At 34.3% G+C, this 16916-nt stretch overlaps 1 protein-coding gene across 2 annotated transcripts in view; it reads left to right on the forward strand.

The window, feature by feature from the left end:
• The first annotated feature begins 44 nt into the window (after positions 1–44).
• Positions 45–16916, forward strand: part of GSTCD (glutathione S-transferase C-terminal domain containing) — a 131374-nt gene continuing 114502 nt past the window's right edge. For both annotated transcript variants that reach the window (XM_060012843.1, XM_060012844.1), the window contains exons 1-4: positions 45–224; positions 8463–8903; positions 9538–10005; positions 15053–15304. In XM_060012843.1, the coding sequence (XP_059868826.1) occupies positions 8484–8903; positions 9538–10005; positions 15053–15304 (1140 nt within the window). In that variant the 5' untranslated portion in view covers positions 45–224; positions 8463–8483. The remainder of the gene's footprint in view (positions 225–8462; positions 8904–9537; positions 10006–15052; positions 15305–16916) is intronic.

Genomic DNA, 16916 nt, shown 5'->3' on the forward strand with positions numbered 1-16916 from the left:
TCCTTCCGGTCCGCCGGATTATGAATGATTGCGGGGGTCGCTGCTTCCCTGGCGCGATCTTCGTTGTTTCTTTCCCGGCTTCGTTGGCTGCGTGTGGCCCGCGGGCGAAAACTTTCTGAAACGGCCTCGGGAAACCCGGCTCGGGCGGGGCAGGAATGAGCTAGCGGTCCGTGTCACCCACACGCTCACGCACCCTCCCTGCCTGGCCGCGCCTCTGCGACCAGGTAAGGAGGGCGGGCGCTCGGGCCGCCGGCTCCGCAGTCCCTGAGACGCCGTAAAGCCGCCTCTTAGCATCTGGGGAAACAGAGTTGAGGATGTGGGGAATGGCGGGAAGGGTGGAGGGGTCCGGGCCCCTTCTCAGTTTTTCCAGGACCAGTCCCCGTGGCTTCCTCTATTGATGGGGGCATGGAGCAGCTTCCAGTTGCAGCAGTCTGGGGTCGTTTGCCATTTGCTGCTAGGTGTGGTTTTAAGGCCTCTTGGACCGCGCTTTAACTTTTTTTTTTTTTCCACTTAGTTTTTTATTCCAGCCCTTCCTCACTGGAGAAAGCAGTTGTATGTGAATACTACCTAACAGTTACTCTAGTGAACTTGCTTCATTTGGGGCCATTTGCTTCTGTTACACCATCAAAGCAGTGTTTCGCTTTGGTTTTAAACTTCTATAGAAAGTTAGAGTTTAACTTACATGAAAATTGCTTTGACTTCCAAAACGTTTACTGATACGAGTACTTTCTCTACTTGGTTTGGGATTAGGTGATTCGTTCCCCCACTCCCCCTCTTTATTCTTAACGTCATGATACCCTAATGCCGTGATCCCATTCCTTGTCATAAGTTCTTGAATATCAAGAAAATGCCAGCATTTAATAATATGTCTTCTGTTAAATTATTGATAAGAGAAGATAGAGTACTACTTTTTTCTAAGCTTATCTAGAAACTGTTTAAAGGAGAAAGTGCAAAAGCTGGCAAAAACTAGTGGTGACAATTTAAATTTTAACCATGGTCACTTAAATATTGTGAAAATAAATTCTTTGTTATAAATACAACTGAGTGATTTGCTATCATATTTAATAAATCAAACGTTAAGCTATGTGACTTTTCAGCTGCCTGGTGGGGAATATACACTACTGAAAGGATTGCCTTAAGCATACTTATTATTTGAAATTATGTTTGAGTTATACCTGAAGGCATTGTTTTAAGAGTCCTAACTTCAAAAATAAATCTGAAAAAGTGAGATTTGACATTTATTTTATCAATTCTTTTATTTTTTTACACTTCTGTTACATGTTTGCCTGCTTTAAACAAAGCTCAAACTTTAACTTCTGTAGTAGAAGGCCCATAAGGGTCTTGGGGGGTTTGTTTTTAGTTTTGTTTTAACCTGTGTTTACTTTGTAGCTTTTATATCACCCGTGATTTGAAATAAGAATAAAGACTGAGTATGCAAGTGGGTAACAGCAGCAATTTAACAGACCTTGAAACTTAACAAATTTTTTTTTGAAACTTAACAAATTTTGAGGCCAGTCAACTAAAATATCTGTAGTATACACAGTTCCTTAGCATATGTTGTTTTTATCTTCAAGTTTTTAAAGTAGCCTACTGAATTCTGTTATGATTAGTACTTGGAAAGCAAGGATTTAAACCATTTAGTTCATAATAAGCACGGGTATTGGTAGCTGTGGGTATTCAGTAATTTTATTTCAGGCTTGCCGATGTTTCTAACATGTTAGCATTTCATGCTGTGGATCCCTATTAATTTTGAGGTCAGGCTTAGCTGCAAGCATTATGATTCTATGGCAACAGATGATTCCCTGATTCTCCAGAGAGGACACACTTCCCTTATGGCTAAGATTACAGTACGCTTTTTTAAACTGTTTTTTTTTATTTTTCACTTCTTGCCCAGATAAGCAGCTAATTTTAATCATAGGATTTTGTCCTCTAGGACTTAACGATATGTGTCCTCACATTACATAATGTAGTGAGCACTGAAATGGCTCAGTTTTTTCTTTCCTTTTTTAAACTTTACTATCTAAGGTAATAAGCTGCTATCTAACTCTGTAGAGGCAGGCTTTTCTTTGTTTATCTATATTATTGAAAGAAAGTAGTGAGATTTGCAACCAAATACTGTTATTGTTATGTATAAAACACAAGCTAAGTTCTAATATTCATAATGTTGAACATTTGATTGTAGTGGGGAATTTTAATGGGTTCAAATTTAAATTTGAATCTTTAAGAAAAATAGGAGTTTGTGATTTTTTCGTATTTGTAAACTGCTTTGAACTATTTATTCTGTACAATATAAGCAGTTAATATTCAAGTGGACTTAGGGTGTCACATTTATATTCCAACATTTTGTGACTCCCCAGCTTTCAGCCTCAGTAACAAACAGATTTTTTGAATATTTGGTTGGAGAAAATCTTTTCAATTCAACACAGATCCCTTATTTTCCCTGAGAAGTTTGGAAGTATAAAGCATAATTTAAGGCTTGAACTAAACATTCCTTGAACTAAAATTTGAGTACTCTTCAGCACTGGAGATATGTGAGGTAATAAGTGCTGTATTCCTCGCACATAGTAGCAAACTCAGTAAATATTTGTTGAATGAGTGTATGGGTTTCTCAAATAATTGACCTAATAATTCCAATAAACGTCTAGAATAACAGCTGAAAAAAAAAAGTGATGTAAAGAAAAAGAAAGCAGAATAAGGGGCTAGGAAGTGATGGGAGTCCTTTTTCTCAGGATAGACTGCTCTGAGTTAAAATTCAGAGACCTCAGTGAAATGAAGGAGCAAGCCATGTGAATATCTTGGAGAAGAACATTCTAGGCAGAGGGAATAGCAGGTACCAAAATTCTCAAGCGTGGGGACATTGCTGGCGTCTTCCCAGAACAGCAAGGAGAACTGGCTGGAGGGAAGTGAACAAGAGGGAAGATGGGTAGAAGATCAGGTCAAAAAAGAAACACAGCTAGGGTCACATCAGGCCCTAGAGACCATGATAGGAAATTTGGATTTTATTTTAAATGTTCTGGGGAGCCATTGGATGGTTGTGAAGAGAGGACATGGACTGATTTATGTTTTTAAAGGATCACCCTGACTATAGTTGCAGAATGGACAGTTGTATTGAGTGGAGGAAAATAGTTAATGAGCTTTTGCAGTAGTCTTTGTAAAAGCTAGTGATGACTTAGATTAAAGTTATTGGTAGGGGTGCTAAGAAGTTAGATTTAGCATGTATTTCAAAGGTAGAAATAGGGTAAGAGAGAGAAAAAAAGAAGTTGAGTGAGACTGCAGAATTATGGGCCCAAGCATCTAAGTAAATGGTATTGCTGTTTTATCAAGAATGGGGACTACTGGAGGAAAGAGGAACAGGTTTAGAAAAATGTCCAAGTGAAGATGTCAAGTAGGATACATGTATAGGAGTCTTAGATGATATTTACCCCTATGACACTGTAAATCACCTCGAGTAGTGCCGTTGTAAGTTGTGGCCCATAGATCATGGAATCACTTTAGTGAGTACTAACCAACATTAAAACAATGACACAACCCTGGAGGAGAAGAAGAAGAAAGAAAAAGCAGGGTGAACTGTCAGTTATATCTCATGTGGTAGGATAGTTCTTGGTGATTCTTTTGTTTCAGTATTATTCAGTGTATAATGACTTTCATTATAAGGTTTATTTCTTATTGAGTGGCATGATCAAATTTTGAAAGCCAGTAATCAAAGGGGTGAGTGTAAGTTGAGAATAGGGTAAAGTACTGAGCTACACGTCACTAAGAGGTCTGAGGAAGATCCAATAAAGGGAATTAGGAAGGAACTATCAAAAAACTTAATCCAGTGCTGAGAATTGTCAAATAACTGCCTTTAGCATGGAGGTTTTTATCAAGGACAGTTGCTTAGAATAACATAATTTCTGATGGTTTTCACTCTGGTGAAATTGTTGCTGTAATAAAATTGCAATATGCTTCAATTTATGAAGTTTATAAAGTAATGCTATTTATGTTAGAAAAATACCTATTCCTTAATGTTTTCCAATAAGATCCTTTTATAGATTCAAATAATGCTTTTGGATTGAAGTACAGTTCTTATCTATGTAGTGGGAGTAAAATGTACTTTTAAAGATTATTAGGATTGAAGTAGTGCACAAAAGTTCTGTGTGCTAGCACATAGCTGGTGGACAATAAAATGTACATAATATTATTTAGAGTTGTATTCTTTGTTCATTTAACATTTATTAAGCTCCTATCAAATCCCAGGCCCAGTGATAATTTCTTATTTTAAAAAAATCAACTGGTTAATATTTAGTTGCAGTTGTACACTTTTTGGTCTTTATATATAATATACAACTTATTTATCTATTATGTAATATTTAGTTGCCATAGATCCAGACTTGAATTTTGAGCACAAAAGTTTTAAACTATTTTTCCAGTTTCCAGAGAAGTATGCTTATTTTCATACTTATTTATGGTATTTTTTTCTTTCTCTCTCTATATACATATGCAAGGAGTAAAGTAGTAAAATGGTTTTAGATAAGAAAACACCTATTAAACTCATTTCCCCTTTCATGTGTGAAATGTTTCATTTTATCAACACCAAGATATATTAATTGGAATGAGAATGAAAAAAAAAGATTAAATTCCTAATTAAACCTGTGACTACTTCGTTTGTTTAAAAATATCTTTAAAGATTCCCAAATAATGAAACCAAGGCTTAAGTATTTTCTTTTTACCTGTTTTTATTCCCTCTGCAACATTCCCAAGCAGGCTGGCCTTTCCAGGGAGGAGATGCACACTCCATCAGCTCTGTTCAGTATCTCACATTTGTGGTGTTGTCTGCTGCTTTCTCAGTCCATCACAGGAACAGTTGCAGTGTGGCACCTGTCAAAGCTGAGAAAGCAAATGACATACAGCACTTCTGTGCTTGGCAGGAATGTAGTCTGGACTAACAAGAGCTATGCCCCCAGCTCTGTGTGTTGGAGACCCAGGGGATGATTCTACAGCACCTACCTTTTTTAAAGCTCATGACATAAAAGTAATAAAATAAGGAATTCTCTAGGTAGAAATGGAGAAGAAGAAGAAAAAAAAAGGTTTCTTTTGAGGGTATTTGCAGACTTTAAGCAAAAACTGTGTTCTACTTTCTTGAAAAATTAAAGACATAGTACAAGCCAAAACGAGATATCAAATTTGTACAGGTTTGCTAATACTTAATATTTATTTTTGAAATTACAGTAGTATTTAATGTGGAGAAATTGCCCAGGGAGAGTAATTTTTTTTTTAACTCTTCATTAAGTAACATGTTTAATCTTCAAGGGGAAGAAAAAAAAAACATCTATATTTAAAGAAATAAATTATGTTAAGAATCAACAGTACTGGGACTTCCCTGTCGGGCCAGTGGTTAAGACTTCACCTTCCAATGCAGGGAGTGCCGGTTCGATCCCTGGTTGGGGAGCTAAGATTCCACATGCCTTGCGGCCAAAAAACCAAAACTTAAAACAGAAGCAATATTGTAACAAATCCAATAAAGACTTTAAAAATGGTCCACATCAAAAAAAAAAAATCTTTAAAAAGAATCAGCAGTACGTTGCATTTTCTCTTAGGCATCTCATTAATTTTTAGATATCTCCAAGGGCAGATTATTGCTATTCTATTTTGTTGACATTTAGCATTTATTAAGTGCTCACAGCAAAAAAAGTTTCTAGAATGTGTAAAAGTTAATTCTCAAGGTTCTTATGTGCCTTGGGAAGTGGCAAATATACATGTACTTTAATTTTTAAAAAAATGTTTCTGCATATCCTAAATCAAAAGCTGTAAAATAGTATGATGTTTTTAGTTTTTTTTGTGTGTGTGTTTTTTTTAAGTGTTAGCAGGACTAGTCTCTAATTACTATTTCCTAGACTGCTGGGCAAATGAGGAAATCGATTATGTTTTCTGTCAAATCTGCTTATTGGGGAAACATTTAGGGATCTTTATAGCATCTCACTGTCAACAAAGGGAGTTAAGAGGATTGGTAAATTAATCAGCAATAGATATATAGGGATAAACTCTCCAAAGAGACTATCGATTTTCTACAAAATGTTGGTTTCTTTTGCCTGTGAGCTTTAACAAATGCCCTTTAATATTTTGTTTTAAAATCAGCTCTAGGTGGAGGAAAAAATAATCCAAAAGGTAATTAAGTTAGCTCAGGGAGAAAATGGTTTCCATGGGTTAAAGTGTTGTTGCTTTTAAATTACATGAAATAAGTTACCCTTAGATAATCTTTTAAATAAGTAACAAACCATGGTGCAGATCTGTTATGTTTTAACAAAAGAAGTATAAAACACTGGTGATCACTTGCATCATCAAGAAGTTTTCCATGACAGTACTTTACTAACAATATCCCTTTGTTATAATGGATTATTAGCCCTTTAATAAAAAAGTTGAGGACCAAGATGATTAAAGAGTACTTAACTATTTTGCTTTTGAATAAAAAAAAAATCTAAGGAATTTAGAATATAAAGGAAATTTAGTAAATTTTAGCACCCTAAAATTCAGGTGCACTAATATTTCAAATACACTTAAAAGAAAGAGTTGCATGTGTACTTTTTAAAGGCTTTTAATATAATTTTTAAATAATTTAAAATAATTTTTTCTCCAATATACCATTTTCCTGTTACATGGTGAATGCTTTTAAAGAGTGCCATCTAGTGTCAGTTTTGGAATTTTGATTTATGTATTAGAACATGGGGAATTTTAGACCCAGGAAATGTAGAAATCAAACAAAAAGTCATAATTGACAAAAGTCTTAAGGATTGTGACTTGAAAACACCCATCAATAATTTGACCACAAGATTGTGTACGTTTGCATCTTTAAAATAACCAACATGTCTATTCGTCCATGCATTCACTCAATATTTCTTGACTATATATATATATATGTATATATACACACACACACACACACACATATATATACATATACACATATATACATATATATGTGTGTGTGTGTGTGTGTATATATATATATATACACACACACACACACACACACACACACACATATACATATAGCAGGTCCTGTTTTAGCATAGCAGTGAATAAAATAAAATTTGTACTCTCATGGAACATTCTATTGGGCTAAGACCAAAATAGATAGCGTAGTATGTTACAGTAGTAATAAATGCTGTGAAGAAAAGCATAGAAGGGGATGGAAATGTTTTTTCAGGAAAAGTGGGAGTTGGGGTTTGCAAGTTAAATACAGTAGCCAGGGAACATCTCAAAAAGTTGATATTTGAGTAGGTACTTAAAGGAGGTATGGATGTGTTCTAGGCACTAGAAATATCAAGTGCCAAGGCACTGGGGTGGGAATGTACCTAGTGATTTAGAGGAACAGCAAGCCACTTTTGCTGAAGCAGTGAGCGAAGATGAGAGCTGATGAGATGGACAAAGAGACAAAGAGAATTAGATCAAGGAGATCTTTGTAGACCATTGCAGGAGCTTTGCCTTTTCTCTGAGTAGGATGGGAAGACATTAGAGCGCTTGAGCAGAGAAGTGACGTGATTTTATTTCATTTTTAACAGTATCATTTTTGCTAGTATGTTGAGAATAGACTAGAGGATGGAAAGCAGGGTTAGGAAGCAATTGCTATAATTAAGAAGAAAGGTGATGGTGGCTTGGATCACAGTGGAAGCAATGAAGATGGAATGAAATAATCAGATTCTAGGTATATATTGAATGTAGTGCCAAAATAAATTTTTAATGGATTAGTTATGGGGGTGTGAAAGAAAAGAGTAATTTAAAATGATTGTCCAGGTTTTTGGCCTGAAGAGCTGAAGGATGGTGTTCCATTAACTGAAATGGGGAAGATTCATGAGGAACAGGTTTTGGGCGTAGGGAGAGAATAAGAAACTTGATTTTGGACACGTTAACTTTGAGATATCTCAGTTATCAACATCTAAGTTATGGAGAATTTCAAATATTTTTTTCTATTGTGATTCAGCATACAATAGCTCATCACATATCAAAATCCACCTTGGGAGAATCCATTTCTTGTGAGAGAATGAATATTTCCCCCCCTCAATTATTATATTTTAGGAGCATAAAACAAGCAGTATTCATCAAGCTTCTCAGAGCTATTATCCCCAGACAACTCTAGGTATTCTTGGTTATTTCTTATGTCCCATTCTATTCATCTTTTGTTCTCACCTGTGGTGAGACCCCGAAGTATCAATACTTGACTGGGAGAGTTCTATTGCCAAGCACCTGAGGTATGCTCTTTTTAAAGGAGCTGGATATAAAATCACCCTTAAGACTAGTTAATTGGGCAGGGTAGGAATCTTTCTTTTGGAAGCCATTTATTCATTCCAAGAACCAATTCTTGTAGAATCATATCTATCACAAATCCCTGCTGATTTCTAGAAAATGTTTTTAAAATGTTCATCTTTTATTTTAGCTTTGCAATTCCTATATTCTAAGACCTATAACCACTTCAATTTATGCTTCAGGTAACCCAATGAAAGAAGAAAATGAAAGGCATTAAGAAAAGTCTTACAGAAGAATATCTATACTTGGACTTTTCTCACCAAAAAGAAGGGTGCATCTTTCCTCTTCATACATCTATAACTTTATTTTTGTTATCATACTGTGACTGCAAAATCTTTAAAGTTTGCTTAGTCCTCACTGGAGAAAGCACAGGCATTTCACTACTTAAAAGTGTACTGTCTGAGGATGTTGAAATACAGATTATTTCAAGGCAAGAGCTTCCACCAATAGTCCAGAGTTGCTGTTTACCTGCAGTAGTAGAAAGACCAGACAATTTCTGTAGAGCAGGACTTGCTGTTGTTCTGAGACACATAATCCAGAAATCATATGAAGCAGACCCCTCAAAGAAGGAAATTTTGGAACTTCTGGGTTTTAAGAAGACTTGCTTGAAAGCCTGTGCTGAAGTAAGTATAATGTCTCTTTTCTGTTATTTAAAGCCATAAGTGACAACACATTCACTTGAATATTTATTTGAACTTTCTGTTGGAAAATAAAATTTAATTTACTTAAAAGAAAATACAGTAACCAATGAAAGAGTTAAAATAGCCCTTCACATATACCGATATTTCAGTGCAGTATTGGAAGATAAGAATTTAAGATTTAATTTATGAGGTTTAGAGACATTATTTTTAGGGAAAGATTTCTCTTTTTTTTTTTTTCTTTACCTTTTAATTACGTTGAGGATTTTTAAAGGGGATTTTACATATGAACAGGAGCTCAAAGTAGCAGTGTTTCGGAAACCGAGCTTTTTTAGGGGGAGTGTACTTTAAAGGCTTTGGGAAGTGAGGATTTATTCGGTAAGTGGACACAGGAGAATAGCATATATTCCAGATACAGGAATGCTGAACCTCCATTGTTTAATGTTATCACTTCTGAAGCACTGTAATGTCTCTTGATAGAGCGTAAAAGCCTAGCCCAGAGATGGTTTAGCTCAAGACTTAAATTCTCTAAACCAGTCTTATTTCCCAATAGAAAGTTATTTTTCTTCAAGCTATGTTGAAAGTAAAGAATCCTTTCATTTCTTGTTTTGTTTTGCAGGTTAGTCAGTGGACCAGGCTATGCGAACTTACCATCCCTTTAGCTATTGAGAATTTTCTCAAAGAATCTTCTGACCAGCCCCCAGCTATCCCTGCTGAAATACTAGAGCTTGAGAAGAAGCTTAGTGAGCCCGTTAGGGTACATAATGATGACAAACTCCGGCGGCAGAAGCTGAAGCAGCAGAAGGCTGCTGGGGTTAGGCCTTCCCTTTCTAAGGAAGAAACGAAGAGCAAGGTCCATAGACAGGAAACATCTGAAGAGGTGGACTCTTCATCGGCGAGCCTGGAACTGAGAGTGGCATTTTCAAAGCTCACAGTACATGAGGAACCAGCTCCTGCCAACAGGGAGCCTGCTCACGTCAGAAAAGCGAAAGCTTCTGACCTTCCGCCTCTGGACCATGTGTTTGTAGAAGGCCTGTACTTCACTTTGGCAGATATTGTGCTCTTGCCCTGTATCCATCATTTTTTGGTAAGGTTTATCAGGAGTGGATACATTGCTGTATGTTTCAGTCTATAAACTGCCCAGGTTTGAGTCCCTATTTCATTTCTTAATACCATTATGCTTCTGGGCAAGTTATTAATATCTGTCTCCATTTTCTTATATGTAAAATAGAGATGATAATAGTGCCTTCAATACATGTTAGTAATTATTATGACTTTTAGTTTTGAGTTGCTAAAAACATTAGCATTCTTTATAATTATTAATTTTAAAATGCTGTGGTGATCACCTTCTAATACTAGAGGTTCCAGTATTAAAATACTAAAGACTCTTGTCAGCTATATTTTATAATTATGTAGTTTCTTCAAATGCTAATTTCATTATGTTAAATATTTTTAAATCAGAAATATTTTACCCTCGTCTCTGTTATGTTACATAGCTGGCAGTACTATTCAGTGCTGTGGGAGATTATATAAGGAAAGTTTCCTTTTTCAGGTACACATATATGTATATGTCTGTGTACATATATGTGTGTGTACATATATATACATATTTATATACATACATATATAAGTGTATGTATGTATGTATTTTTTTCTGTCTGTGGAGGGAAAAAGGACAAGGTAAAAGTAGTATCAGAGTGAACATGGGAAGCTAGAGCTCTCTGCAGCTTTCCAGTTGGTTTTCCAGAACTGCATTTTTCTCACTTTGAAGCATTTCACCGTTTCCCTTATGAAGGAATCAGATATTAGATTTCATTTTGATTATATATCACCAACACTTCAGGCATCTCTACTGACAGATGAGAAGAGATTTCTAATGAAAATCTATATATTTGGGGACCAGGCTTCACTAATAAGTTAGGTGGCATTAATCAATTGGCATTTTCTTAAAGAACATTTTTCTTTAAAATGTAAACGAAACAAGATTAGAAATCAAAATAACTTCAGAATCAAAGGATGTGAGAACAAGAGATCTAGGAATCGTTTAGATGTTGATTAGTATTGTAAACGTCATGTGTATTCATATTGTCCATGGTGCTGGGTGGGGAGAAAAACATAGATTTTTTTCTTTTTCGTAGTCAAACGATTTCTAAATTCTCTTGTCCCTGACTCCCCCCAGTCCCCCACCTCTGCTGTTATTACCGACTTCAATCATTAGAGCAGTCATTTGGTGCATATTAGGAAATACTGTTGGTATTCATGGCTTCTTGGTCTCCTTGGATAACTATTTGTTCCTAATTTCATAAAAATCGAATCAAAGCGGCACTACCATTAGTTCATTCATTTGAGAAATTTATTGAAAGCCTACTGTATATGTCATGCCCTGTTGTATGCACTAGGAATACAGTGATGAACAAGACAGAAATGGTCCCAGCCCTTATGGAGTTAATATTCTAATAGAAATAGAAGAATAGGGAAGATAGAAATGAACACGTAGACAAATAAATAATACATATTTAAATAATGGTAAGTGCTACAAAGAAAATCAAACAAGGTGATAGAGAAGACTTGATTATTTGCTTTCAAAGGCAACAAAACATAAAAATTGGATTCACCTGCATAAAGGTTATTTTTAGATCATTATCCAGACATCTATCTTCAGCTAAATTGCATTTAATTTTAGCTTAATTTAAATACTGTTTACCTGATGAGGATCAATTGAGGTGGAGGTGTTCCTAATTGAGAGGATTTTTTTCCCCCTTTAATCAGGTGGGACATCAGCCTGACCACTGCTGAGTAAATCTACCTAATATTGATACAACTAAGGAACTCTGTTTTCATCTCAGTTTAAAATAGCGGAAAACTTTGTTATTACATTTATTCTATGATTAAATTCTTCTGTTTTGACATTATGTAAACGAATTCTCTAAATATTTTCCTTTGTTTGTTTGTATTTTTCCTAGATCATCACATTTTCTTTCAGGAGTTAATCTTTCTTTGCCAAAGCTTTGATGTTATTTCTGTTGTATTTATTTTCCTCCTGTAAGTCATCTTGGGTTATGAAGCAGCCATTTTAGTTCAGACGGTGGCTATGAAGCTGAGCCTTTACACTTGTATTAACACACATTGAGGTGATGGAGTAGTGGTCCAAATGATCAGAATTAAGATCAAGTTCATGATCAGGAATGAAGTTCAAGTTACTAGGTTTGGATCAGAAACATGGAGTTGAATCTAGGGCCAAAGTATTTAGCCACAGGAATAAGATCAAGAATATGAAAGAGCAGTCAATTTTGCTAATTCAAGGTTTGGTATACCAGAGGTCAAAATTAGAAGAGTTAGGGAAAATACCCAGTTTTGCTAAACAGAATAAAGCCAAATATGCAAAACAACAGCAGGGAGAGAGGCTGAGGTGTTACATCTAAACCTCTGCTCCAAGCTTCTCTTCCTCTTCATAGGATGTTAGTGTGCAAAGTTAACCACTGATAGCCCAACACTTCTTCCTGGAAGGTGCCTGATAAAATCCTCTCCTCTGGAAAGTTTCAGGAATGGATTAAAAAAGAATAAATTAAAATGCATCTTATGATTCCCCCCTCCCGTTATTTGTTAGAACCTTCTAGTACACAGAATAGGAAGCAGATGGGAGAAATAATAATGAATAACCATACTAAGGCAAAATCTTGCTTCTCTCTGATGCCAGAACATTTTATAGTTATTTTTAAGTTACTGCTACTAAACAGGTACACTTTGATAGAACTATTTAAAAGATTATTCTACTCCTGGAAGACAGAGAAGTTGACATTTTATGAAATATTTTTGTAACTTGAACATTTATGATTTAACTTAATACATTTTAACTTCTAATGCTTTGAATTTAGTTTTTTAAAAGTATGATGCATTTATTACTAAAGTAAAATCATTGTAGAAATTGATTTTTGAGCAAAAATACCTATGTTAATTACCTCTTTCACTGTTCCCATTGGCATAAAATTGAGAATAAAATGGGAATCTCACTACTGGCTGGCATATTGCAAAAATTATGGATTCCATAGTTAATTTATATTTTCCATCCCCTGTCCTATTCCTTAGGTCCTTAAGAATTTTCAGTTTTAACTCACCAGTTCTAGACAATAAGAAAAGACCCTGAACTAGGATTATATTTCCATTTAGACAGGTTGTTTACTATTTTTTATACTGCTTACACTGCTCACCTAAACATTTGTTGATTATGATGTGTTTTTGAAGGGGTAGACATGACTGAGGAAATGACATAAAAGAATTACAAAATATTTTATATAATAAGTGACTGGAAAGTAATGCAGAGGAGGAGATCTTTTGGATAGGTGTAATATCTTGCTTCTCTTTTTATTCATACAAGTTTTTCTGCCTCTTGCTATAATTAAATACAAAGCCAGTAAGATTTCAGTTTGTGGTCTTGATAGCAATTTTTTACCAATATTTTGAGAATAAATTATTTTCTTGTCCTTAAGTAACTCTGGTATTTATAATGTTTTGATCTTATCAGCCAGGTAACATCTTTTAAAAATTATTTCTTAGGAACAAATTTAATTTTCATTTCACACATTTAACATTAGCCTCATCCTTAAATATGTCTTCTCAGGTGTAATTAATGAATGTGGTGCCGTACCTCCTGAGCTGTCTGGGTATTAGCAGAGCAGCCTGGCATATTGATTAAATGGGATGACCTGTCATGCAGAGTAAAACTCAAATTTTTTAAACATGAATTATTGTTTAATCACAACTTATTTTCAAAAGAAGGGCAAGATGTCATATGCGTCTAGCAAGTAAGAATAAATCACTACCAAGGGGAGTAAAGGAAAGGTGAGGAAATGAGAAATTTCTTATTTGATTAATTTATCATGGCTTAAAGTTCAATTCCCATAGCACATAATCTGTTTCCAGGCAATTAAGTATTTTGTTGAGATTTAGAAACTTTTTGGCTCCCAGAGTACCATTTAGACAATATTTTTCAAACTTTTTTACTTTTCACAGTAAATAATGCATTTTACAAGGTGACCGAGCATACAATTACAAATATACATCTTTATATTATATATATGAATATAGATATATAAACAGAAAATAACCCACCTTACTACATGCTATGTACTCTGATATTTTCTATTTAATTTCATTTAAAACAAAAAAAATTTTTTTAATTGATTTTTAAATCTCCTAATGGGTTGTAAGCAGCAGTTTGAAAAACACTAATTTAGGGGATTATTCTTTGAGGTCAATAAATGGTTTCTTGATCATTTGTTCATTCACTCAATATTTTTTGCAAGGCAGTGTTTTAAGCGCTTGTAGTATACAAAGAGAATTACACATAAACCCTATTCTTATAATCAATTCTTATTTAACCTTAAAGTCCAGTTAAAATAGACTATATATATGTGTGAAATTTTTCATTAATTTTCGTCCTTTCTGACTCCTGTTTTGGCACTGATTATAGCTAGATACATTTGTCGAGATTTTCTGTGACTTGACCTTTTCATTTTATCTGTTCATAAGTCATAATCTGTTTGTAACATTATAACTGTTTCTATGGAAACAACATTCAGTGTCTCACAAAGAAGCAAGAACATTCTAATTTTTAAAGAAATTGAAGTTTGGTGGTGGTGCTGGAGAGAAAGCATCTGACCAAGAGAAAATAAACATATTAATTTACATCAGGGGTAATGGTTTCAAATGCTTCTAATTTGAATAAATAAAAGGTTTACTTTAAATGCTGCATCATAATAAACAGAAACAAACTACTGATAAATGCAACTACATGGATGAATCTCAAAATCATATTGCTAAGTGAAAAAAGACACATTTTGTGATTCCATTTAAATATATGAAATTTTAGAAAAGGCAGAGTTATACACATGAAAAGCAGATTATTGATTGCCTACAACTGACTGTGGAGCAGAGACTGATTGCAAATTGTCACAAGGGAACTTTTTGGTGTGACGTTGAGCGTAATGGTACTGGATTATGGTTGTGCAACTATAAATTTACTAAAACTCATTCTTTAAATGTGTGAGTTTTATTGTATGTAAAGTTACCTCAATCAGCTCTTATAACAAACAAAAATTATATAATAATGTGTTTTGTTCTTTGTAATTGCCTAGGTAATTATCTGCAAGAAACTTTCTGAAAAGCTGGTAGAATTTCCACTGCTGGCTGCCTGGTACCAGAGAATTCAGGAAGTGCCAAGAGTAAAAACAACAGCTTCTCAGTGTGGGATCCAATTTCTCAATTTACCAGAATTACAGACCACCTCGAATGAACAGCAACCAAGCTTAGATGAGGTCCCATGTGTAGAGGAGCAAAATGATCCTTCATTTATAGGAGGACCAAGACCCACCATGACTAAGTTAATGGTAATTAAATTGTTTTTATTAAAATTTTGTTTGAAAGATTCCATGTAATAAAGTTGCTGAGCATTTTACCCCAACTTGTATAACATTTTTGTTTTAACATTTTATAAATTTTATTTATATCTCTCTTGACCAATTAATATTTGTACTAGTCTTTGGATTTAAGTGAAATATAGTAAATTGAAGATTTTTAATATTATGTGTCTTTGGAGCCAAACAAGTCAGAATATATATTTTTAAGAGTATTTTTCTCAGAATTTTTTGTTTTTATATTCGAGACACCAAAGTCATATCACACCTGGTCAAGTTTATTGTTTTAACCTGACGTTTTTCTGTTGCAAGGAACTGTTTCTCAGTTTCTTAATTTTGAGGTGATGATTTGAATTAAAGGAATATGAAGATGATTATCTCAATATATTTTCCAAGGTTTTGTCTAAATTTAAGATTTTTGAATTCTTTGAATTCTGTTTTTACTTTATTCTTTGATTTTATGACTTTTTATGTAATAAGAGCACATGATTTCTTTTTCTCTCTGCAGCATAATTTGTTTCTAATAGTACTAAGTGTAAAAGTTTTCACCAATAGGCTTTCTTTTCTCTGTCATTCAAAACAATCTGCGAAAATGTTTTGCTTTTAACTTAGACTGTTTGAAGATTTGTTCGAATAGAAAATTCATGAAGTAATTTAGCTAGTCATCTGAGTTGTATTGGAAAGAAAATCATTATATTTTTTAACTTGGGTTAGGAAGTATTTGAGTTCTATAGTTAACAGAAAGTTTGCTGATTTAGAAAAGCAGATTTTAGTAGTGACACCAACCCCTTATCTCTTCAGCTAAGCTTTGTTAGCCTAGTGGTGAAACAATGAAACAGATGGTACAGTTGATTATAGAAGATATCAAAGCAGGTCCAAAGTTTGATGTGTCTTGATCAGATGGTTATATTGCTCAGTGATCTCTCGTTTACCTCCTGAGTGTTTTAAAAAAAATAATTGTCAGGAGAGTACTCTTGTATTAAAATACTAATTTTAAAAATTTCAACAAACCAAAAATCTGTACTTTTATTTTAATTCATACGTATGCAGTCTTGAAAAAGAGATTGGTAATTCAAACTTTTGTACCTGTGCTTTTCCAGCAATAAAATGACATCAGGAAAGATATTTGCATTTGATACATTTTAAAATATTTATAAAAAAGAGACAGGTGACTAGAATTTAAATTCAGAAAAAGTTAATAAACAATTGTACCGTAGAAACTAACACAACATTGTAAAACAACTATACCCCAATTTAAAAAATAAATAAAATACATATGGACAATAAAAAAATTATAAAAATAAGCGCTTTTGTAATAATATAAAAAATATAAAGGAATCCTGAATTTTTAATTTACAGGGGATGTGTTAGTTCAGGTCCTCCAGAAACAAATTCCAAGATGGGGTTAGATGGGCAAGAGGTATACTGAGGGAAACATCTGTGAGGGAAAGTGGGGAGGGAGCCAGAGGAAGCTGCGGAAGCCTTCAGAACGTGGTGCAGTTTTGATCCCTGTGCTTGAAAATGGGAAAGGAAGGAAGGTTGGGTCAGAAGAGTCAGACTTCAGTGCAGTTCTAAGAAAGTTTTG

The sequence above is a fragment of the Delphinus delphis genome, chromosome 5, assembly GCF_949987515.2.
Source record: "Delphinus delphis chromosome 5, mDelDel1.2, whole genome shotgun sequence".
In the NCBI taxonomy this organism is placed as follows: Eukaryota; Metazoa; Chordata; class Mammalia; order Artiodactyla; family Delphinidae; genus Delphinus; species Delphinus delphis.